General features: G+C 44.1%; 2 protein-coding genes across 3 annotated transcripts in view; both read left to right on the plus strand.

Annotated features, from left to right (window-relative positions):
- The first annotated feature begins 640 nt into the window (after positions 1-640).
- Positions 641-6,587, plus strand: prrg2 (proline rich Gla (G-carboxyglutamic acid) 2). Of its 2 annotated transcripts, none has more exons than XM_014192254.2 (7): positions 641-893; positions 1,388-1,492; positions 3,745-3,908; positions 4,043-4,076; positions 4,244-4,379; positions 4,791-4,934; positions 5,856-6,587. In XM_014192254.2, the coding sequence occupies exons 2-7, from the start codon at positions 1,408-1,410 to the stop codon at positions 5,926-5,928; spliced, it is 636 nt and encodes a 211-aa protein (XP_014047729.1). In that variant the 5' UTR covers positions 641-893; positions 1,388-1,407; the 3' UTR covers positions 5,929-6,587. The 2 variants fall into 2 exon arrangements, with proteins under 2 accessions (XP_014047729.1, XP_014047730.1); XM_014192255.2 differs by having other exon boundaries at positions 4,253-4,379.
- A 3,673-nt stretch (positions 6,588-10,260) lies between these two features.
- prr12b (proline rich 12b) overlaps positions 10,261-19,581 on the plus strand; it is a 30,684-nt gene continuing 21,363 nt past the window's right edge. Inside the window, 6 exon segments of the mRNA XM_045714913.1 lie at positions 10,261-10,553; positions 15,910-16,064; positions 16,328-16,489; positions 16,629-17,964; positions 18,047-18,439; positions 18,441-19,581. Of these exon segments, the coding sequence (XP_045570869.1) occupies positions 10,471-10,553; positions 15,910-16,064; positions 16,328-16,489; positions 16,629-17,964; positions 18,047-18,439; positions 18,441-19,581 (3,270 nt within the window). The 5' untranslated portion in view covers positions 10,261-10,470.

Below are 19,581 nucleotides of genomic sequence, written 5' to 3' on the forward strand. Positions count from 1 at the left end.
CAGGATTATCTGCTTCGATAACCGAGACACCGGACCAGCTCGGCGGCAGAGATACAAGCTCGCTGCAATCAGGTCAGTGTGGGACAAGTGGGTGGACCGCCTTCCCCTGTTTTACAACCCTGGGCCCAATGTTACTGTTGATGAGCAGCTTATAACATTTAGGGGCCGCTTTTATTGATAAATGTGATCAAGCAGAGGTAAATGTCAAAAATTAACCATGTATGCTGTCTATATTGCTTGTAATTTATATAAGTCAACATCTAAGTATTAAGTATACAATACCAAAGTCCACTGCTCTAAGGGTTATCTATTTTACCATCATACCCATGAATGGACGATAAGGCTCCTGTTTCAATGACAGGGCCCAGGGGTCATACATTCCTCACCTTAGCCCCCTGCCTGTGGCTATAGCATAGTATTGAATGTCGTAACATAACAAATCTGTAACGTTTTAATTTACAGAAAATTCTAGTTTTATCATGGCACTTACTAGGCTAAGGTGATTTGATAGCAACTGTTTGCATGTGGGATATGTGTACCCAGGATCCTGGTTGATCTCTCTTCCTCTCTTTCACACACCGACATGCACACGATTTCAGTAAACTCCCTCTTTCTGCCAACACACCCCCATGAGCATAAGGCATGTTGTAAAACAGGTATGTCTAGTGACGTTTTGGCAGTGTGTTTGCCTAACAGGTACATTTGGGTAGATGTTTTGCCTGTCGTAAATTAGCACAGTTTCTTTTTTAGAATATCAACAATTGCATTAGTATATAATAGCTCATAGTAATTGTTTAAGTTAAGGAAAGCCTGGGTGAGCGAGTTGTAAATAGAGGATTAATTAAATATTCCGTTTTTCACAATTTTCGAGGCAGAAACACCGAGGACACAAGGTAAGGATAATATTTTCTTGTTTTAATGAATTAGGTTAAACGATCAATTATTTTCGACCAAAACTATTGGGCTGGAATCACTGGCCATTTGTTTATTATCGATATGACTACAGCTATGCTAATTAATTATCGTTAATTGTGCTTTCTCTTTTCCCAATGCAACCGAACAAATATTTTGTTAAAATAGAAAAATAAAATGTGATTTCTTTATATTCCTTATTATTTACAAGACAGTAGGCCTACCTACTATAAGTAGGGCTACAATGTAGGTATTTGTTCCTATGTGATTACATTTTGTTACATAGAAACGTTCTAAAACCTGCGCCTCTAGAGGGCGACATAGTCAAACAAAATGGCTGATTTTCAGTATCACCTTTTTCTGTTGTGTGTGGGTGTGTGTGGGTGCCCTTTTTACATAAAAAAAATCACTGAATAATGTGTTGAGTATTGGATATTTATTTTGAGCAATAATTAATAAATACATTTTGTTGCAGTTGTCCCTCCTGCTTGAGAAATGCCAGGCTTGGCAGAGATATGTATTGGCATGCTGTCGCTGCTCCCCCTGGCTTGGGCCAGAGTTGTCTACAGCCACAATGAAGGTAAGCACACATCTGTTGAGTAGCGGTGTGTGGGTAAAATCCCTGGGGAAGCCAAGCCAGGACAAAAAAAATCCATATTACAACCTATGTGTTGTGATAATTGAGTTGTTTGCTGTATAACCTGTTAGTTCATATGCCTTGCCACCGTGATATATAGGCCTAAGGCCGAGACAGTGGCAGAATAAATTCAACCACACCTTTGTTTCATCACAAACCGGAGAGTAACCTCTGTCTGAAGTCCACAAAGCATATTGCATGTAACAAACAGTTACATGACCTACAGCATCGTCAAGTAAGTTAATGTTTCCGACATTTTCTGACTACAAAACAACTATTGATTTAGAACCACGGACAGTTACCGCAAGTTGCAAAGAAGCAGGAGCTGCCTCCACTATTCCAGCACCCTTTCAACTTCAACATTTCAACATCATCAAATCACCTATACTTAGTCTAATACAGTGACAACTAAAAGATAACAAAAAACAATTTAGTTCAATCAACGTAAGCTAAATATGATGTGGCTGTCCATGGTTCTGATTTCTCTCTCTCTCTGTGTGTGTGTGTGTGTGTGTGTGTGTGTGTGTGTGTGTGTGTGTGTGTGTGTGTGTGTGTGTGTGTGTGTGTGTGTGTGTGTGTGTGTGTGTGTGTGTGTGTGTGTCTTTTAGTTTTTGTTGTTCTAGGCTACCTGGCTAAAATGCTTGCTCGCTAACTTCATGGGCAACAATGAGCGAGCTAGTTAACATTAGCCTACTACATCTAGCCAGGTATTGAACTTTCATCCTCTCGGACCAGGGGCACAATGTATGAATTTATAGTTGGATCAGAATCTCTGTTATAATCATTGGCCAGTACGGAGAATGAAGTAAAACCACAAGTCCAAATCCCTTTCTCCATCCATGGGTAAGTTAGGAAAGGGCCAATTTTAGCTAGCTAGCCACCGGAGGACAATGACAACAATTCACATTTTTCTGTCTGATTGGTGTGAAGCCAAATCCAAACTGGCTTCCCTTGACACTTTTTTTTGTGTGCCAGGACCATTCACAGTTGAGCTCACTCAGTTTAGTTTAGCGCTAATTTGCTATTGTTTTATACATCATTTTTTTTCAAGGGAGGCCAAATGTTTGCTGGCTTCCCTTACTTTCAATGCTACGGGCGGCAACAATGTCATACTCTTTTTGACCCGACATCATCAAATAGATGGGCATCACATATAGAGACAAAGGAGCACTGTTTCTGATGCTTTCTCCGATGACATACATTCAGCCTCTTCTTGCAAATTGAAGGAAAATTATGAAACACAGAGAGACTAAAGATTAATTATTTAATGTTATTTATTTATTTAGTCAATTTTTTGGGGGGGAAGCCTGTCTTCCCTTGGCATCCATGAATACATGCCACTGAGTCTGTTTGTCCTTACACTCTGAAGTGTGCACACTAGCACTGAGAGGGAGAGAATGTGTCTGTTCACCTTATTTTCATGTAGGGTCATATTAGGCCAGTGGTTCCCAAGCTGTGAGGCATTAAGGAACTATGTTGGGCTTTCAACTTCTCTTGAAAGTTGTAATGGTAGGATGCACAATGTGCAATTTTGTGATTGGATAGTGAATCAGCAATTTTCCTATTGTCATATCAGTCATTGCAGACCTTTAGAGCGCTATTTATAACTTGTCAGAAACGTTTTTTTAGCCCATTGATTTTGTTGTAATGTTTGTCACTCAGTTATCACATGAACACATACAAGACATCGCAAAATGTGTAGAATTGCAAGAATGTGCTTTAAAATGTCCAAAAAGTCACCACCCCATGTAAAAATGTATAGAATTGCAGGAAATAAGTTTGAAACGTGCAAAATTCTCTCCTCCAACAAGAGGGGTGTGACCAGTTTGTGTCATGGACAGTGTAGGGCAAGGGGTGTTCCCCAATGATAGAAGAGTGCAAAAGTTTGGGAACCACTATGTTAGGCAATTGTTCTTTTGCTTCACTCTTTCTATTTCTATCTGATTGTGAGGTTATCCATTCAATACTGACTTTTCAATACTGACTTTTCTCTTGTCTGTCGAGGTCAGACTTGTGATAAATGATTGCTAGTGTGTGTGTGAGAAAGAGGCTCTGCCTCTATCTCTGACACCAATGCGATTATATCAACCTCAATCTCATGCCCATGAATATCCACTCTCTCTCGGTCTGTCTTATTCCCTCTCTGTCTCTCGCACGCTGTCTGTCTCTCCTTTTCTCTCTCTTTCTGGGTCCAGTGTTCCTGGGACAACAGTCTGCGTCCTCGTACCTGTCTCGCTCGCTGCTCTGGAACAAATGGGACCTGGAGCTGGTGACGCCAGACAGCCTTGAGAGGGAGTGCATAGAGGAGGTGTGCACCTACGAGGAGGCCAGGGAGGTGTTTGAGGACACAGACCAAACGGTGAGGGAAGGGAGCTGTGAATGTGTTGGTACCTTTCATGAAAGTCTGTTGGAAATTATGTTTTATTTACACACATTAAGAATACTGTAAGCTTGTTCAATTAATTGACTAATTTAATTTTCTATTTTCCCCAGAATGTATTTTGGAACACATATTCCAGCAGTCACAGTAAGATATTTTTTGGGGGGGGCTTTATAAACCTATACTATGTCAATGTAAATCATTCTCACTACTGTCCTCATGTTTTTCTATGGATGATGCTAGCATTGATGATTTATCATCGCACAGGCTATAATATTAATATAACGTACATTGCAAATGTATTTATTGTGTTGGTTCTTTAGGTACAGCTCCCAGAGTGGATGTGTCGGGTCTAGTGGCAGGAATCTTGGCTGTTCTTGGGTCTACTGTCATAGCCACGGTGCTGGGCTGCTACTGTTACAAGAAACAAGCTGGTAGAACGGCAGGCAGGTAAGATTGAGTGTGTGTGTTGTGTCTATGTATGTTAGTGTATCCGATCTTAGAGTGTAAGTCTGTATAGTATAGCCTACCTAACCTAAGGCATCTATTGCCTGGTTGCCCTACCTGTCAGCAAATTTCATATGATAAAGTAGGCCTATGTAATCCCTGGTAGCCCTACATTGTAGCAACATATATGATAAAGTACATTGTATTTTATTATTTTTGAATTACAGTAGCATATATAAGGTAGTAGCAACATGATAAAATAGGCCTATGTAATCCCGGATAGCCCTACATAGCAGCAACAATATTTCAGAAATAAGCAATGGACCCTGAGTCTTCCCATAATTTGTTGTGTGTGTGGGCAACATTACTTGTGTGTAGCCTAAGCTAGTATGACTTTTCTGTCATCTGTTTCAGTGCTCCAGTGAGGATGGTTGTGGATGGCCAGCCTGCCCCAGAGACAGTGCCTCTGGCTGGGATCATCGCTCCAGGTCTGCCCTCCTACGGCGAAGCCCTGACCCGCAGTGGGCAGCATGACGCGCCCCCGCCACCTTACTCTGGGTAGGCCTGTGTGTGTGTATCACAGGAGGTTGGTGGCACCATAATTAGGGAGGCCGGGCTCATGGTAATGGCTGGAGCAGAATGAGTGGAATGGGTATCAAACACATGGTTTCTATGTGTTTGGTGCCATTCCATTTACTCCGTTCCAGCCATTATTGAGCCATCCTCCCCTCAGCAGCCTCCACTGGTGTGTATGTATGTGCCACCATAGTTTAAGAATGTGTACTGTGCGTGAATGTATTCCAGGTTTGTGTACTATGTGTAATATGCATGTCTGTCAACTGTGTGTCTGTCTCAGTGGTGGAAAAAGTACCCAATTGACATATTTGAGTAAAAGTAAAGATACCTTAATAGAAAATGACAAGTAAAAGTCACCCAGTAAAATACTAATTGAGTCTGAAAGTATTTAGTTTTAAATATACTTAAGTATGAAAAGTAAATGGAATTGCTAAAATGTACTTAAGTATCAAAAGTAAAAATCATTTCAAATTCCTCATATTAAGCAAACCAGACTGCACAATTTAAAAAATGTTTATTGATGGATAGCCAGGGGCACACTACAACACTCAGACATAATTTACAAACAAAGCATTTGTGTTTAGTGAGTCTGCGATGTCAGAGGCAGTAGGGATGACCAGGGATGTTCTCTCATGTGAATTGGACCATTTTCCTATCAAAATGTAACAAGTACTTTTGGGTGTCAGGGAAAATGTATGGAGTAAAAAGTAAATTTATTTTCTTTAGGAATGTAGTGAAGTAAAAGTTGCCAAAAATATAAATAGTAAAGTACAGACACCCCCCCAAAAAAACAAATTAAGGGGTACTTTACTTTAAAGTACTTTAGATCACTGGTCTGTCTGCATCTTTCATTCATGTCACAACCTATTTCTCGTTTTTTTTCTTTCTATCTTTTTTCCACAGGGGGGCGCCATCAGCACCTCTTGACCCATCTGACAATACTGAGATTACTGCGAATACTGAGGACACCCAGTGAAAAGGAGGGAAGGACATTTTAAAAAGGGGCATTCATGAAGAGTGTGTGTGTGTGTGTGTTACAAGCTTCAATTGGAGTTCTGGACAGTTATAAGTGAGCACAGCTGTGAACATTTCAATTCCTGTGAGTTGTTGAAATAGACATGGTATATGTCCATATAATAGGAGAGCATTTCAATCCCTGTACTGATTGAAATTGAGATGTAATTGACTCAGTTCTAGTTTTTAGGACTTTTTTTTTATTCGGGGGAAGAGGGGAGTTCATAGGGGGGCAAGGCTGAAGGATGTTATAGATAGAGAAATTAAGGGAATGGGATGAAGACTTGTTAAGAGGTTACCCGTGAGAAAGAGAAGCAATCCCATGATTACAAAATGCATCATACGGGGATGATTTCTGTATTTTGAAAGTTACATATCTTGACAACTTGATTGATGACAAGCAAAACATTTTGGGACTATTTCAACAATGGGCTAATGGAATTTCCTTTAATATGTATGAACTAGCAGATGGTATAGTATTTAGGTTAACATGTTGGCTAATGTTTGTTTTTGTCTCCGTTGTTTCTATCTGCATTGGTACATGACAGACCGCTCTGAATTTAAGTCTATATTTATACACATTTCTTATTCAAAACATTTGAATAAAACGTTTTGCACCTAGCCCACTGGTCAATCAGACAGTCATCTAGATTCCATAGAGTTGCACGTTTTCAAAAACGTTTTCAAATATGCCTTTAGAAGTGAAAGTAATCCAAAAGTAATCGGATTACGTTACTCATTATGAGTAATCCAAAGTTTTACGGTACTGATTACTTTATTTTTTGTTTAACCGTAATCAGTAACGGTTACATTTTTCATGTAATCCGCCCAACCCTGCATATATCTGCACTCTTTAATCGAAATGTATCTTGCATTGCTCCCAAATGTACCCTTTTGGCCTGTGCTACACTGTATTCTGTCTGAGAATGGTCTCTGTGTATATGACTAAAGGCTGTACATGGTCAGTCTGCATCTGAGGTGGCCGTATAGAATTTACTACGATGCAGCCTCCGCAGACATCAGGGCTTTCATACTTCTTGTGCTTAGCTGAGCAGAGCTATTGTGAAGGAATTTGTCAAGGAAGTGAGTTAGTGTTTATACTGGACCTACCCTCAACCAATCATGTCAATGCGGAGCTATACAGAGCCCTCCGCTTTGTTACAAAATTTGAGAAGCGCACGGCGATGCGGTACAGCGCATGATTTGGCCTCTGCATTGCTCTGGTGGCTCCGCAATTGCGTCACACCCGTCTGACCACATTTCAGATGAAACATAAATAGGCTTTAATAAAGAGTTGGATTAGCAGATAATGCGTATGTGTGTGCGCACTGGAGAGGGAGAGAAAGCGAGTGAGTGGGAAGAGGGAGGGAGTGTGCTAACGTGCGATCCAACCAGCCGCTCTAAAAAATGGCGTCTTCAGAATAAAATTACGCGTAACACTCACATCAAGATTCTAGTATGGCCGCGAAACCTCTCTTCAATTCTCTCAGGTCTATTTATAATTGGTTTTACAAAAGAACGCGAGGACTACTACAATATATGTTGATGCGCGGTACGAATATTGTAGTCGTTGCCAAAGTCAGAAGGCCCGCCTACTTGACCAATCAGATGAGGGACTGGATCACGCGTATGCTGACCAGTTTGCAGGGGCAGACGAGAGACATGCATTTATGCTGCGTTCAAATGGTAGTCGGATCTAGGAAACTGACATTTCTGGCTTGCTAAATGTTTGTAGTTATGCACGTGCCGCGTTCAACGAAGTCGGAAATTCTAGAGTTTCCTAGTTCCGACTAGTAAGTCAACGCGGCACCATTTCTATCTCATCAATGATTTCTTTATTAGCTATAATAAAACCAACCGTTATAAATGTAAAGTGGTAATCGGATGTCTTTTTCAAACTCAGCTTGAAAGTTTATCATTATGCCTTCCCTTACTCAGTTACTTGTTTTAACCCAAAATAGGTTTACTCCAATATCGGCATTGTTTTTAAAATGACATGTAGACACACATCTTGAAAACGTACACAGTTTCACAGAAATGTTCACAGAATAGTTTATTTTCATTTTAAATGTGTTTATTTTTGTCTGATTTAAGATAAACTTCAACCCTTTTACTTTATTTGGTACCTAGGAACTTACTATAGAAATGTATTTAACTTGACAGTACACCTTTTTGGTATTTTGTACCAATTTCTGTCTCAGTACAAATGCATGGTCTTCAAGTTGGGGGTGGCAGCGTACCCTAGTGGTTAGAGTGTTGGACTAGTAACTAAAAGTTTGCAAATTCAAATCCCCGAGCTGACAAGGTACCTACCTGCCTGTCATTCTGCCCCTGAACAAGGCAGTTAACCCACTGTTCCTAGGCTGTCATTGAAAATAAGAATTTGTTCTTAACTGACTTGCCTAGTTAAATAAAGGTAAAAAAAAAAGTTATGGAAGAAGGCAAAACATTTAATAATAATTATGATTAATTGAACTTTAAATAGCACTTTAGACACCCAAAGCTCTTTACAGTGTAACCCCACTTGGTGCCTTCAGAAAGTATTAATACCCCTTGACTTATTCCACATTTTGTTGTGCTTTTTTTTATACCCATCTACTAACAGGTGCCCTTCTTTGCGAGGCTTTGGAAAACCTCCCTGGTCTTTGCGGTTGAATCTGTGTTTGAAATTCACTGCTCGACTGAGTGACCTTACAGATAATTGTATATGTGGTGTACAGAGAAGAGGTAGTCATTCAAAAATCATGTTAAACACTGTTATTGCATTCAGCGTGAGTCCATGCAACTTATTATGTGACTTGTTAGGCACATTGTTACTCCTGAGATTATTTAGGCTTACCATAATCAAGGGGTTGAATACTTATTGACTCGACATTTCAGCTTTTCATTTTTTATTAATTTGTAAAAAAAATAAAATAATAATAATCCACTTTGACATTATGAGGTATTGTGTGTAGGCCAGTGACACAATCTAAATTTAAACCATTTTAAATTCAGTTTGTAACACAACAAAATGTGGAAAAAGTCAAGGGGTGTGAATATTTTCTAAAGGCACTGTACATACTCTTCATTTGTATTTATTTTATTGGCCCATCCACTCCCCTCTTTGGAGGACAAAGGTAACCTTGTTTTCCTTTTTAATTGTACTTTAATTTGACAGATTCTTTCATATACTGTACATTATTCATAAACTTTACATACATGGTAATTTTATACACAGTATTACATGATAGGAATACAGTTTTATATACACATTACACATAAAATGGTACTCATTACATAAAGCCCCATCTTACATTTTATTGAGGTACACTCCATTGTTGGTTGGTACTTTAACATTATTAAAATGAAATTAATGATGTAAAAGTGTATGGTATAAATTACAGTGGCTCGGTCTTTGAACTTATTGCCTTCATGTTCGTTTCAGCAGCATATTTATATTTGGCTTTTGTTTGTCTATCTTTTCCATGGTGGCATTCATATGTCTTTGTGCTCACAACTTCAATTTGGGAGACTACTCTCCCAACTGACTTTTATTTCCCTGCCAAAGGCTGTGCATCTGTTGAAGCTCAAGAATATTAGAATGAAAGGCTTGTAGGGAAACTAACAATGTTGTTCCATCAAATAGAATAACTTCTCTGTGCTTGGAATGGAATCCCTTATGCGTGCTAGCTAGCTCATTTCTGAGCCGGTTAGAGATTATCCAATCGCTGATTACTTTTCGTCCATCACCCCTGGCATCTCCGACTGAAGTATGCTGCGAACAGAGACCAGTCAAATAATTCAGTTTGATTCGTCAGGCAAGCACGGTGGATACGAGTGTATTGGGAACATCAATTCTACACAATAGTGCAGTTCTAGCGCCCACTATCGGCTGCCTAGGCTACCAATATTAGGGAGGGGGTGTGTGTAAATGTATTTTGGAGAGGGAACTGGCAAGCCAAAAATATAAACAATAGACACTGTCGCTATAATAGAATCGCCACATTTTATATATATATTCCAAATACATTTAGAAATGCAATACTTCAACAACGTAGGGAACGGGATGGTAAGAGAGCGTACTTCATTCTAGAGTGATAAATGGGCACCAAATATTTTGCTGTGCACAGACTGGTTTAGGCTACGTGCTAGCATCAGCTGAATCGCTGGTGGTGCCTAGAAGGACAATAGACATTGAAATATATAGCGAGCTGAAGAGGGGAGGGAAGGAAGAAACCGGATTTTTGTGGTGGTGGTTGGTGTGACCCCCCCCATCCACCCCCTCCTCCCCTCTCTGTATCCTCCATATCCCCCTCCTCCTTCTCCTCCCCTCCATTCCTCTCCCCCTCCGTGCTGGTCTCAGTCTTGAGGACTTGCTAGTGAATCGGGAGAAATAAACAGACACTGAGCAGAGGGGGTAAAAAAAGGACACAGGGAGTGATAGCGTGCGAGAATTTAAGACATCTCCTCCCTCCCCTACCCCCTCACTATCTCTCCATCTTCATCTCTCGTCTTTTCTTTAATGGAAAGAAATTATCCTGGTACAGGGTTCGGTGATTTGGGCGCTGGTACGGGATGGAGTTACGAGAGATCGGCCAAGGCAAGGTAAGCATTTGTACCCGTACATGTGCGCCCTCATACATTGGATGCATAAATATGCTTAGCTTGCTGTAACAATGCCCATGCCGATAGAGGCAATGCAATCTGTGCTCCCTCTATCGCTCCGATTATATATATAGATTACATTGTTTGCAAGCGCCAGGTAGGCTATAGCAAGGCTATCAGTATTGTCATTAGCAAGATTGGGGGGGGTCTTGAAAATGCAAGGAACGCGATTGAGAGTTAATACGTGATACGGAAGGTAGACCGAGACAGAAAAAAAAGAGGGGGAGAGGGGCGAAAAGAGGGGGGATGGGTTGGACTTGGGAGGATACAGCTAGCTTTAGCTGGCTAGTGTATAATCAGACATGAAGAAAAAAAATCATGTAATGATATTTGCAAAGAACATTTGCATTTTTCACAATATTCCATAATTATATGAATGCATACTGGGTTGTCTTTACTAATGCATTGATTGCGTAATACGTTTACAAAGCAACGCTTGGTGCTAATTAGATATACAAACCAAATGTATTTGACGATGCAAAATGCAATGTTTGTAGCTAGGCTACTGTCGGCAGATTACTGTAGCTAGCACACTGTCTACAAATGAAATCGCTAGAAATGGTGGTGCTGCAGGGTTGCTTTTTCATCGTCTCGCATTCTCGCTAATACACTGTATGATGAGTGTAGGCTAATTCAAATCAAGATATGCAGCTATCCTCAAACAATTAGAGTAAACACTTTCCATAACTTAGCTAACAACAGTGACAATTTAGTGACAGCTAGCTAGTGAATTGTAAGGTATTTTAATTAACTCACTGCAACCACGAGTACCTTAAATCCCATTATTAAAGCAGCAGCAGTTGCAGCATGGATGTTAGTGCAAGTGTTTTTCTATATTGGGATAATAACCCATAGATAGCTTTAAGCCTAGAAATTGTATTGATGGAAACTTGGCTAAATTGGTAACGGTACACCGTGTGTAATACAGTAACTGCCTAACTTCACTCTCAAGTTTAGATGATAGGCGTATCATTAACAGGTGCAACGATAGGTGTATTACTTTTTTGTGTGCACCAACTGCATTTTCATTCATGCGAGAAAAACATCTACTAGCTATAGCCATTTTGGGGTAAAGTTAGCTAGCTTAAAGGTTACAGCTAACTGTTGTCCTTGCTATCTAACGTTAGTTGTTCTGTTCAAGTTAAATTATTCTGCATTGACTCAATGCTGCAGGTCTTTGGCTACAAAGTAAAATGTACAAGAATCGATCATAAACACCAACAAATGTCATTAGCCAAAACGATGGCTTGTGTGATGTTTGCTAGAACTCACTACCCAGCTAAGCTAACTCATGTTATGCGGTATTGAGAGACAGTTGCTTAACTCTAACCACCGAACGTTAGCCAGCTAACATTAACGCGTTAGCTAAGTTTACGGGCGTACTGGTAAAATATCTCAATCATCTTTTCATTTCCGTTAACGCATGAATTAAAACGGGAATGATATATTGTAGGAACGTTATTAATGTAACGAAATGTTACAATGTTTCACATTGTGTGTCTTTTAAAATGCCTCGTCTCTGTGTTTTAATGAATTGGGGCCTACTTACATTTCAAAGGCTACGCACATTACCAGTCGTCGCCGGGACAACCAAATCAATCTTGCTACAGAGCGTACGTTACATGTACCAACAGTGTAGCTCGCAGTAAACACAATTTTTTTTTTTTTAAACGCAGATACTGTGAAATTCCAGATTGGCGATAAGATTTAATATGAGCAAAATACCATTGCATAATGGTTGTAAGTAACATAATTCTCAAGTATTAGTCCCACAGGCAAATAAATGTTGCGTTCCGACTGATCGTGTGCATGGAGTAATTGCATAAAGCCCTAATCGTGCCCTCTATTACAGTGTCATTCACTGGTAGTGCCACTTATTATATTGTCCTTATAATGTGTTACCATATTTTCTATTTTGGGCCTGAATACTCATTGGTTCATCAAAGATGCAAATGATTAAATCACTGCACAAACAATTTCAAAGCTATAGTAATTGCTTATGCAGAATAGGCTGTTGCATGTAACCTTGGTAACTGACAGTGTTGTATGTAGCCTACTACTGTATCCTATCTTTGAACCAAGGAGTATTTAGGCCCCAAAATTATATATGTATATATATTAATTATATATATATATATATATATATATATATATATGTGTGTGTGTGTGTGTGTGTGTGTTCTTTTGCGGGTCAGCTGATCTAGCCTAGCCAGCAGTTTCTTTTTTGATGGCTGAATCCCAGAGTCAAGGGCATCTCCAAGCCCACAGGCAGATTGATGTAGTCCTGGTGTTCTTATGATGACCTCATGCTCCCTAATGTGGGATTGTCTGGCTGCCTTTATTGAAAAAGGTAAAGGAACAGAAACTACTACTACTTTACTGTTCTACTACTGTTCTAGGGTAATGAACCTAACCAACATTGGATGGCAGTTACAAAATATTTTATCTTCAGCCATTTAGATTGAAGTGAATATGTTTATAGAAACCTTTTATTTTAATGTGCAATTAATGAACATATTCCAATATGTATGAGTCATTTAATCAGTTCATTGATTGTATGAGACTGTATAGTGGTTACATCTATTTTGGTATCATACCTGTACATGCTTGCAGGTAGCCGTGACAACATTTTGGTCGTCTGGCCCATTGGTAGTCTGAATCATATTGTATTGTAAATACAGCAGAGTTCCAAAAAATGCCTTCTGCTGCACTCAACTAACCATAGTAATAATACCAGTAGAATACATTTGTTTAGCTCAGAATCTCCATACCAAGCTCTTACCAGCTCTTACTAGTACCAGGCATGTCTGTAGAAGACAAATGTCTAGTGTATTAAACTAGTGAGCCTATTATCATCATACACCTGCCTGGACGGAACGGCACGGTGAAATGAACAGGGGTTGATTGCGAAAGCAGTCTTAATGAAGGATTAATAGCTCCCCCTCCTTTATTCATCCCCTCTTTCACAATCTTGAGGACTGCAGCTCACTCCATCATGGTTATATGGCCCGACACAGAGTTGGAGGGGGTGGGAGAAGAGATGTAGAGGAGAGAAGAAAAGAAAGAAGGAATGGTTGAATTTGGAGGAGAGGAGATGTAGGGAGGAGAGGAGAAAAGATGACAGGTTGAAGGAGGAGAGGAGATGATGTAGAGAGAACAGGATGGGAAGAGGTGGAGAGGTTGTGCACTCATTTGAAAATTGCATCTGAGCAGTACAAGAGATTAGCTCTCAACTAAATACATACTATTGATTCATTTTCTTAGCCCATTGAATTCTCAATGTACATATATTCTGGGAAAGTGGAAGTACTGAACCTGACCGCGTCTGGTTCTAGTTTAAAGTGTCTAGTTCCAGAACCATTCATTTCAATGGAACCAATTTCTTAAACATAGAAATCGACATTTAGGGATTAGGATTCAGTTTGTTATTTTAGCATTTAGCCATAAATATTTATATTGTTAATTAACATATTAGTAAGATTTCAGTAGAATATATGGATGTGCCAAACTCAAGAATACTGAACACAGTGACGTGTCATATTCAGAGAAAATTACCCCTGATTCCTGAGTCAGATAGTGGCGTATGCTAACCGAGCCGTGGCTAAACTTAGCACGGCTGCAGAGGAGGAGGAGGAGTCAGCGACTGACACACTCAGACAGTCACCACACTTTTATCAATGAAACCACTATGGGTCTCGCCTCATCACTTTGTTGTCCAGTCATAACCGCTCGCCTCTGCTGCTAGCTTTCTATGCATGACTGGGGAACAGCAATTCCAATCAGCTAAGGTGGCTAGTCACAGTCACATGATTGGTTGAATGGTGACAGAGTGGTGGCCAATCAACATCACATTACACTGAAGAGAACCGAAGGGTGATATTCCGGTTTTCTCGTTGGAGCAAAAGACTGTCCTCTCTCCTCCGTCCTCTCTCCTCCGTGGCCCGGAAACCGATGAGTGGTCGAAGAGTGTGTAAATTCGGTCGCAGGCAAACAGAATCCAGTCCTCCCTTCCTTGATGTCCTCCTTTTGGCGAGGAAGCACAAGTGTATCCTACCTGAGTCCTTCATGGAAGAGTTTTGAAATCTGCCAAACCCCCTTTAAGAAAAAGCATGCAAACATTTAAAAATAATATGATACTTATCCTTTTATTGATAAAAGGTTGTGCACTAGCTTAATCGTTTTGATCAGTTTATACATTTAATTTGGGATTCCGGATTCCACCCTGTAAACTTAATTTGCCTGTTGACGTGCGATTGGAGAAGGAGAGTCTCATTTCATACGAGCCATTTTCGTCCACTTTCCATCTCCTCGCCGCCTCTCCTCAATTACTTTTGGCCTTTTTCAAAAGGAGGCGAGAGAGGACCGATGAGAGAGGACGCAGGAGGTGAGCACATCTAATTGATAAAAGGCTATGTTTATCAGGCAGTTCAAAAATACAACCACAGGACTTCATAAGTAAACAGTTAATAATAAATATCTTTATGCATAATAGTTTTGAGTGTATTCCACATTAATGAATGAAGGAAGTAATAGAATTTAAATGTAGAGACTACACTGCACTGTAGTGTGGTGACTTCATGAAAATGCCCAACCTTTGATTTCTTGACTCTATGGAGATTTTCTGTTCTCTGAGACTGACTGCATCCTAAAAGGTACCCTGCTGCATCCCAAATGTCACCCTATTCCTACATAGTGCCCTACTTTTGACCAGGCCATTTGGGACACCGTCTCTGTTTGGGTGTTGTTTTCCCCCTCTGTGCAAGTAAGTGATTGGAAGTGGGAGTGATTGTTCAAAACCTTTCTTTTCATTCAGACTTTCATGTGAATGTTGCTCCCAGTTCTATTTAGCGGCTGATATTGATGAACAATACCTTATTTTGAGTGTTAGGTTACCCTGTGTAAAGTGTAAGACTGGCTCATATTTTATGGTGTGGGCTGGAAAGGGCGATATTGACCTTATACAGTATGGTATGCCTAAGTAAACAACTCTACAAGAGAGTATAGGTAGATTAGAAAGGTCATCCATCACCAAAGCCTGGGAGACACTGTCAACCGGACTAGAATGCATTGTTGTTGTTTAGGCTTTGTGGTTAGAACAGGATTTTATCTGTGCAGAGAGCCTTGCATTTGCTGATTTCCCTCACACTACTACTATTTTGTTGGATGTTTACAGTTGTTTTGGTTGGGAAAAAACAGCTGTACTGCAGATCTCGATTTAGATAACCCCGATATAGAAGAATAATCCAACTTTTCATTAATTCATGATTTCTCACCCCTTCCTCCCTTCTTTCCTCAGCCTGGTGTATGGGAGTTCTAGGTCCTCCCATCCGAACTCAGAGCTGCTCCATCGCCAGGCTTATGGCACCCCCCACCCTCTGCAGGGCTACGCAACCAATCACCATCCTGGCAGCTCTGGACAGGGCGGGGCATGGGGGGCTGGGCGGAGTCTAGGTAAGGGGCCGGGCTAATATGAACCTTGATTGAAATGTGAAATTGAGGTCTCTGCATGATGCCAAAAGGTTGTCATATAGAATGTTAGATTACCTGTTATTACAGTACAATATTGTCCTGTCCTATACACACAGTCAGAGAGCATGTACATTTTTCTCTCTATCAAAGTGTTTTTGTTTACACTAGACTGTTGTTTAGATGAGTCACTATAAACAGAAAAATGTGTGTGGTTGAGTAAATGCTTTTGTGTCTATGTCCTCTAGGCTTATCTGGGCTGTTTGATACTGGGCTACACCATGCCAGTCCCTCTGGTCCAGACCCATCTGTCATGAACCTGATTTCAGCACTGGAGTCCCAGGGTCGGCAGCCTCCCCCCTCAGCCTCCTCCCTCCTCTCCCAGTTTCGAACACCCTCCTGGCAGACTGGTGAGTGCAGGAGCCAGTCTTGAGTCATGCTCAAGTACAACTGAGTGGTGTTCATCATTTTCTAAGTGTTATGAAGGACAGCAGCACATTTATAATAATATCTGTTACTTGTCTTTCTCTCCATCTCCATTTCCCGTAGCGATGCACACTCAGCCAGAGCTCTTCATCGGGTCTGGCTCCTTCCCCTCCTCCTCCATCTCGGCCTACCAGCACCCAGCCTCCTTCTCTGGCCGGTCCTTTCCTGGCGCCTCGCTCTCCCTCCAGGACTCCCCCACCTTCAGCCCCACGTCCAACGGCCTCCTGTCCCCCCATGACCCCCTGCTGCACATCAAGACGCCCTCGCAGTCCAGCCTGGGATTCGACCGCTTACTCTCCTCACAGGGCGCCACCTACCGAGGGTCGCAGGACCCCACAGGCCCGCCGCAAACCTCCTCCTCCTCCTCCTCCGGCCGCCACCTACCCCCTCCCCAGTTTAACCTGCTGTCCTCCCAGCTCCAGGACCAGTCCTCCCAGTTGTACAACGCCTCTGTGTTCTCATCGGCACCCGCCCCCCCACCGCCCCAGCCACCCCAGGAAAGGGCCATCCCCCGGCAGGACAGTGTGATCAAGCACTACCAGCGCTCTTCTCCGGCTCAGTCCCAGCTCTCCTCCTCAGCCCCCCACCCCCTGCAGCACTACCTCAGCTGTGGGGCATCGGGGTACCAGCAGATCTCCCACCACCGGCATGGAGGGGTGTCCTGCAGTCCGCTGGGAGAGCAGAGCCCTTCAGCAGACCCCAAACCCTCCCCCCGGTCAGACCAAGTGTACCGCCCCATCATCCAGACCCCGTACACCTCCTCAGCCGCCTCCTCGTCAGGATCAGGTGGAGGTCTAGGGAAGGGGGCTAAGAACTCCAGCTCCAGTAGCGGCTACTCCTCCTCGGGCTCCTCGTCGTCCCGAACCCCCCACACCCCGCCCTCAGCTTCCTCGTCCTCCTCAAACTCCAACCCTAACCCTTCCTCCAGCTCCTCGTCAGCCCCATCCAGACAGCAGCCCCCAACTCAGTCTGCGCCCCCTCCCCCACCTCCCCCTCCAGTCTCCTCCGCCCCGGCCCAGCAGCCTCCTCCTAAACCCTGCCTGTCAGCATACGGGTCCCCTGTGGCCCCCGTCAAGCCCACCGCAGGCCTCCCTGGACAGACACCTCCCCAGCAGCAGTCCTACTCTCCCAGTCAGCCCCCTCCCTCACACCTCCCCTCTCACCAGCCCTATGGGGGCTTCAGCTCCCCCCAGGCCCAGGACCTGACCTCTGGCCCTGGGAGTTCTGGGAAAGGGTATGGAGGACTAGGGCCAGGAGGCCGCTCCTTCTCTGCCGAGGTGGTCTACGGGACGGACTCAGGATACAGCTCGCTGCCTACCTCCCTCGGGGGAGCAGGCAGTCCCTCGTTGGGGTACGGCGGCCCAAGGCACTCCCCTGCCCTCCTGGGGTCTGGGGGGGGGTGGAGGGTCAGCCGGCAGCGGGGCAGGGTCCGGGGCTGGTGGAGGTGGATCAGGAGGTGGGGGTGCAGGATCAGGTGGTAGCAGTGGAGCTGGAGGAGGCAGCTCATACCACCTCCCTGACTCCAGCCCCTCTCCCTCCAGCAACTCTGGCATCATTCGACCTGGGCTGCACTCTCCTGCTCCCGCCCGCCCTGCCCAGTCCCCCGGGGGAGCCGGGGGGAACAAATACCTTTCCTCCGTCCTCTCCCCTGCCTTCCTGTCCTCTCCGCAGGGCTACCCCGACACCCGAGGCCCCCAGCCTCAGTCTTACCACCCCACACCCCCCAAGCCCAAGCCAGACACCGACATGCTGGGAGTGGAGCGCTCTCAAGACGAGGAGGATGACGATGACGATGACTTCCTGATCCAGCACTTGCTGCATGCCCAGAGCCCTGCGCCCCACCCGTCCCAGCACCACCCCCAGCAGCAGCAGCCGCCCCCAGTCCATCCCTCAGGCCAGGGATGGGGGCAAAGGTCTGGCCTACGACCTGAGTAAGGCCTCTGAGGAGCGCTACCACCTGCAGAGTGTCATCCGCACCAACAGTGCCACCAACAGCACAATCCCCGGTACTACAGGTAACGTCAGCGGAGGTGGCCTGGAGAGCCAGCTGGAGATGTCTCTGAAGAAACAGCAGCAGCAGGCAAAGAATGAACGAGGGCTGTCTGGAGCAGGAGCCGGCGGAGGAAGAGGGGGGGCAGACTCCCTCTCCCACCCCAACCCTCACGTCCCCTATCCGCAGCAACACGACTCCCTCGGCTCAGTGGTGCACTACGGCAGGAGCGACCCTTACTCCCAACACCCTCACACCCAGCACCCCCACCATCCCTCGCAGGCCCCCTCACATCCCCAACACACCCAGCACTCCCGACACGCCCACCCCCACTCCCATGGCCACCCTCACATGGAGCTCAAAAAGCCTCCCGACTCGTCCGAGCTGCCATACCTGCGGAAGACACCCGAACTGCAGCAGCAGCCCCGACAGTCCCAGCCCTCCCTTTCCCTCATGGACTCCCCTCCAAACCAGCCCCAGCAGCCTCCTACTGCCCACATGCTCCAGTCTGTTCTGTCCCACACTACCCGCAACAAGATGGACACCCAGCAAGCTGCTTCTCAGCAGCAGCAGCACTCCATGAGTCAGCAGGCCATGATGGGGGCAGGTGGAGAGGCAGAGCCTGGGGGACAAGCGGGGGTGGATCCCCAGCCCCAGTCTCAATCCCAGCTGCAGCTCCAACTCCAGTCCCAGGCTATGGAGGCCCACTACGGCCAGGCCAGCCAGAACTCGGTTTCTCCACTGGACATGCTGGAGCGCACCCTGTCTCGTGCCAACAGCAGAGACAGTGGAGGGGCCGTGGAGAGAAGTGGGGTGGGGGGAGGAGATGGGGGCAGTGGTGACGGACACAGGCAACAACAGCAGCACAGGCTGCCGTCTCATCACCACTCCCAACAAACTGCCTCCAAGCTTCACGACTTCCTCTCCGAGCCAGACCTGGGAATAACCACGCCCTCCCACCTGCACCACCTCAACCCACACCACCCCCACGTCCATCACCAACAGCAGACCCACCCGCACCACCCC

The sequence above is a fragment of the Salmo salar genome, chromosome ssa03 (genome assembly GCF_905237065.1).
Source record: "Salmo salar chromosome ssa03, Ssal_v3.1, whole genome shotgun sequence".
In the NCBI taxonomy this organism is placed as follows: domain Eukaryota; kingdom Metazoa; phylum Chordata; class Actinopteri; order Salmoniformes; family Salmonidae; genus Salmo; species Salmo salar.

Bases quoted from the DNA above. Each gene is read 5' to 3' on its own strand.
- prrg2 (XM_014192254.2), top strand. From the start codon at position 1,408: ATGCCAGGCTTGGCAGAGATATGTATTGGCATGCTGTCGCTGCTCCCC. The intron at 4,380-4,790 runs GTAAGATTGAGT...CATCTGTTTCAG, and splicing joins GCTGGTAGAACGGCAGGCAG to TGCTCCAGTGAGGATGGTTG. The intron at 4,935-5,855 runs GTAGGCCTGTGT...TTTTTTCCACAG, and splicing joins CCCCCGCCACCTTACTCTGG to GGGGGCGCCATCAGCACCTC.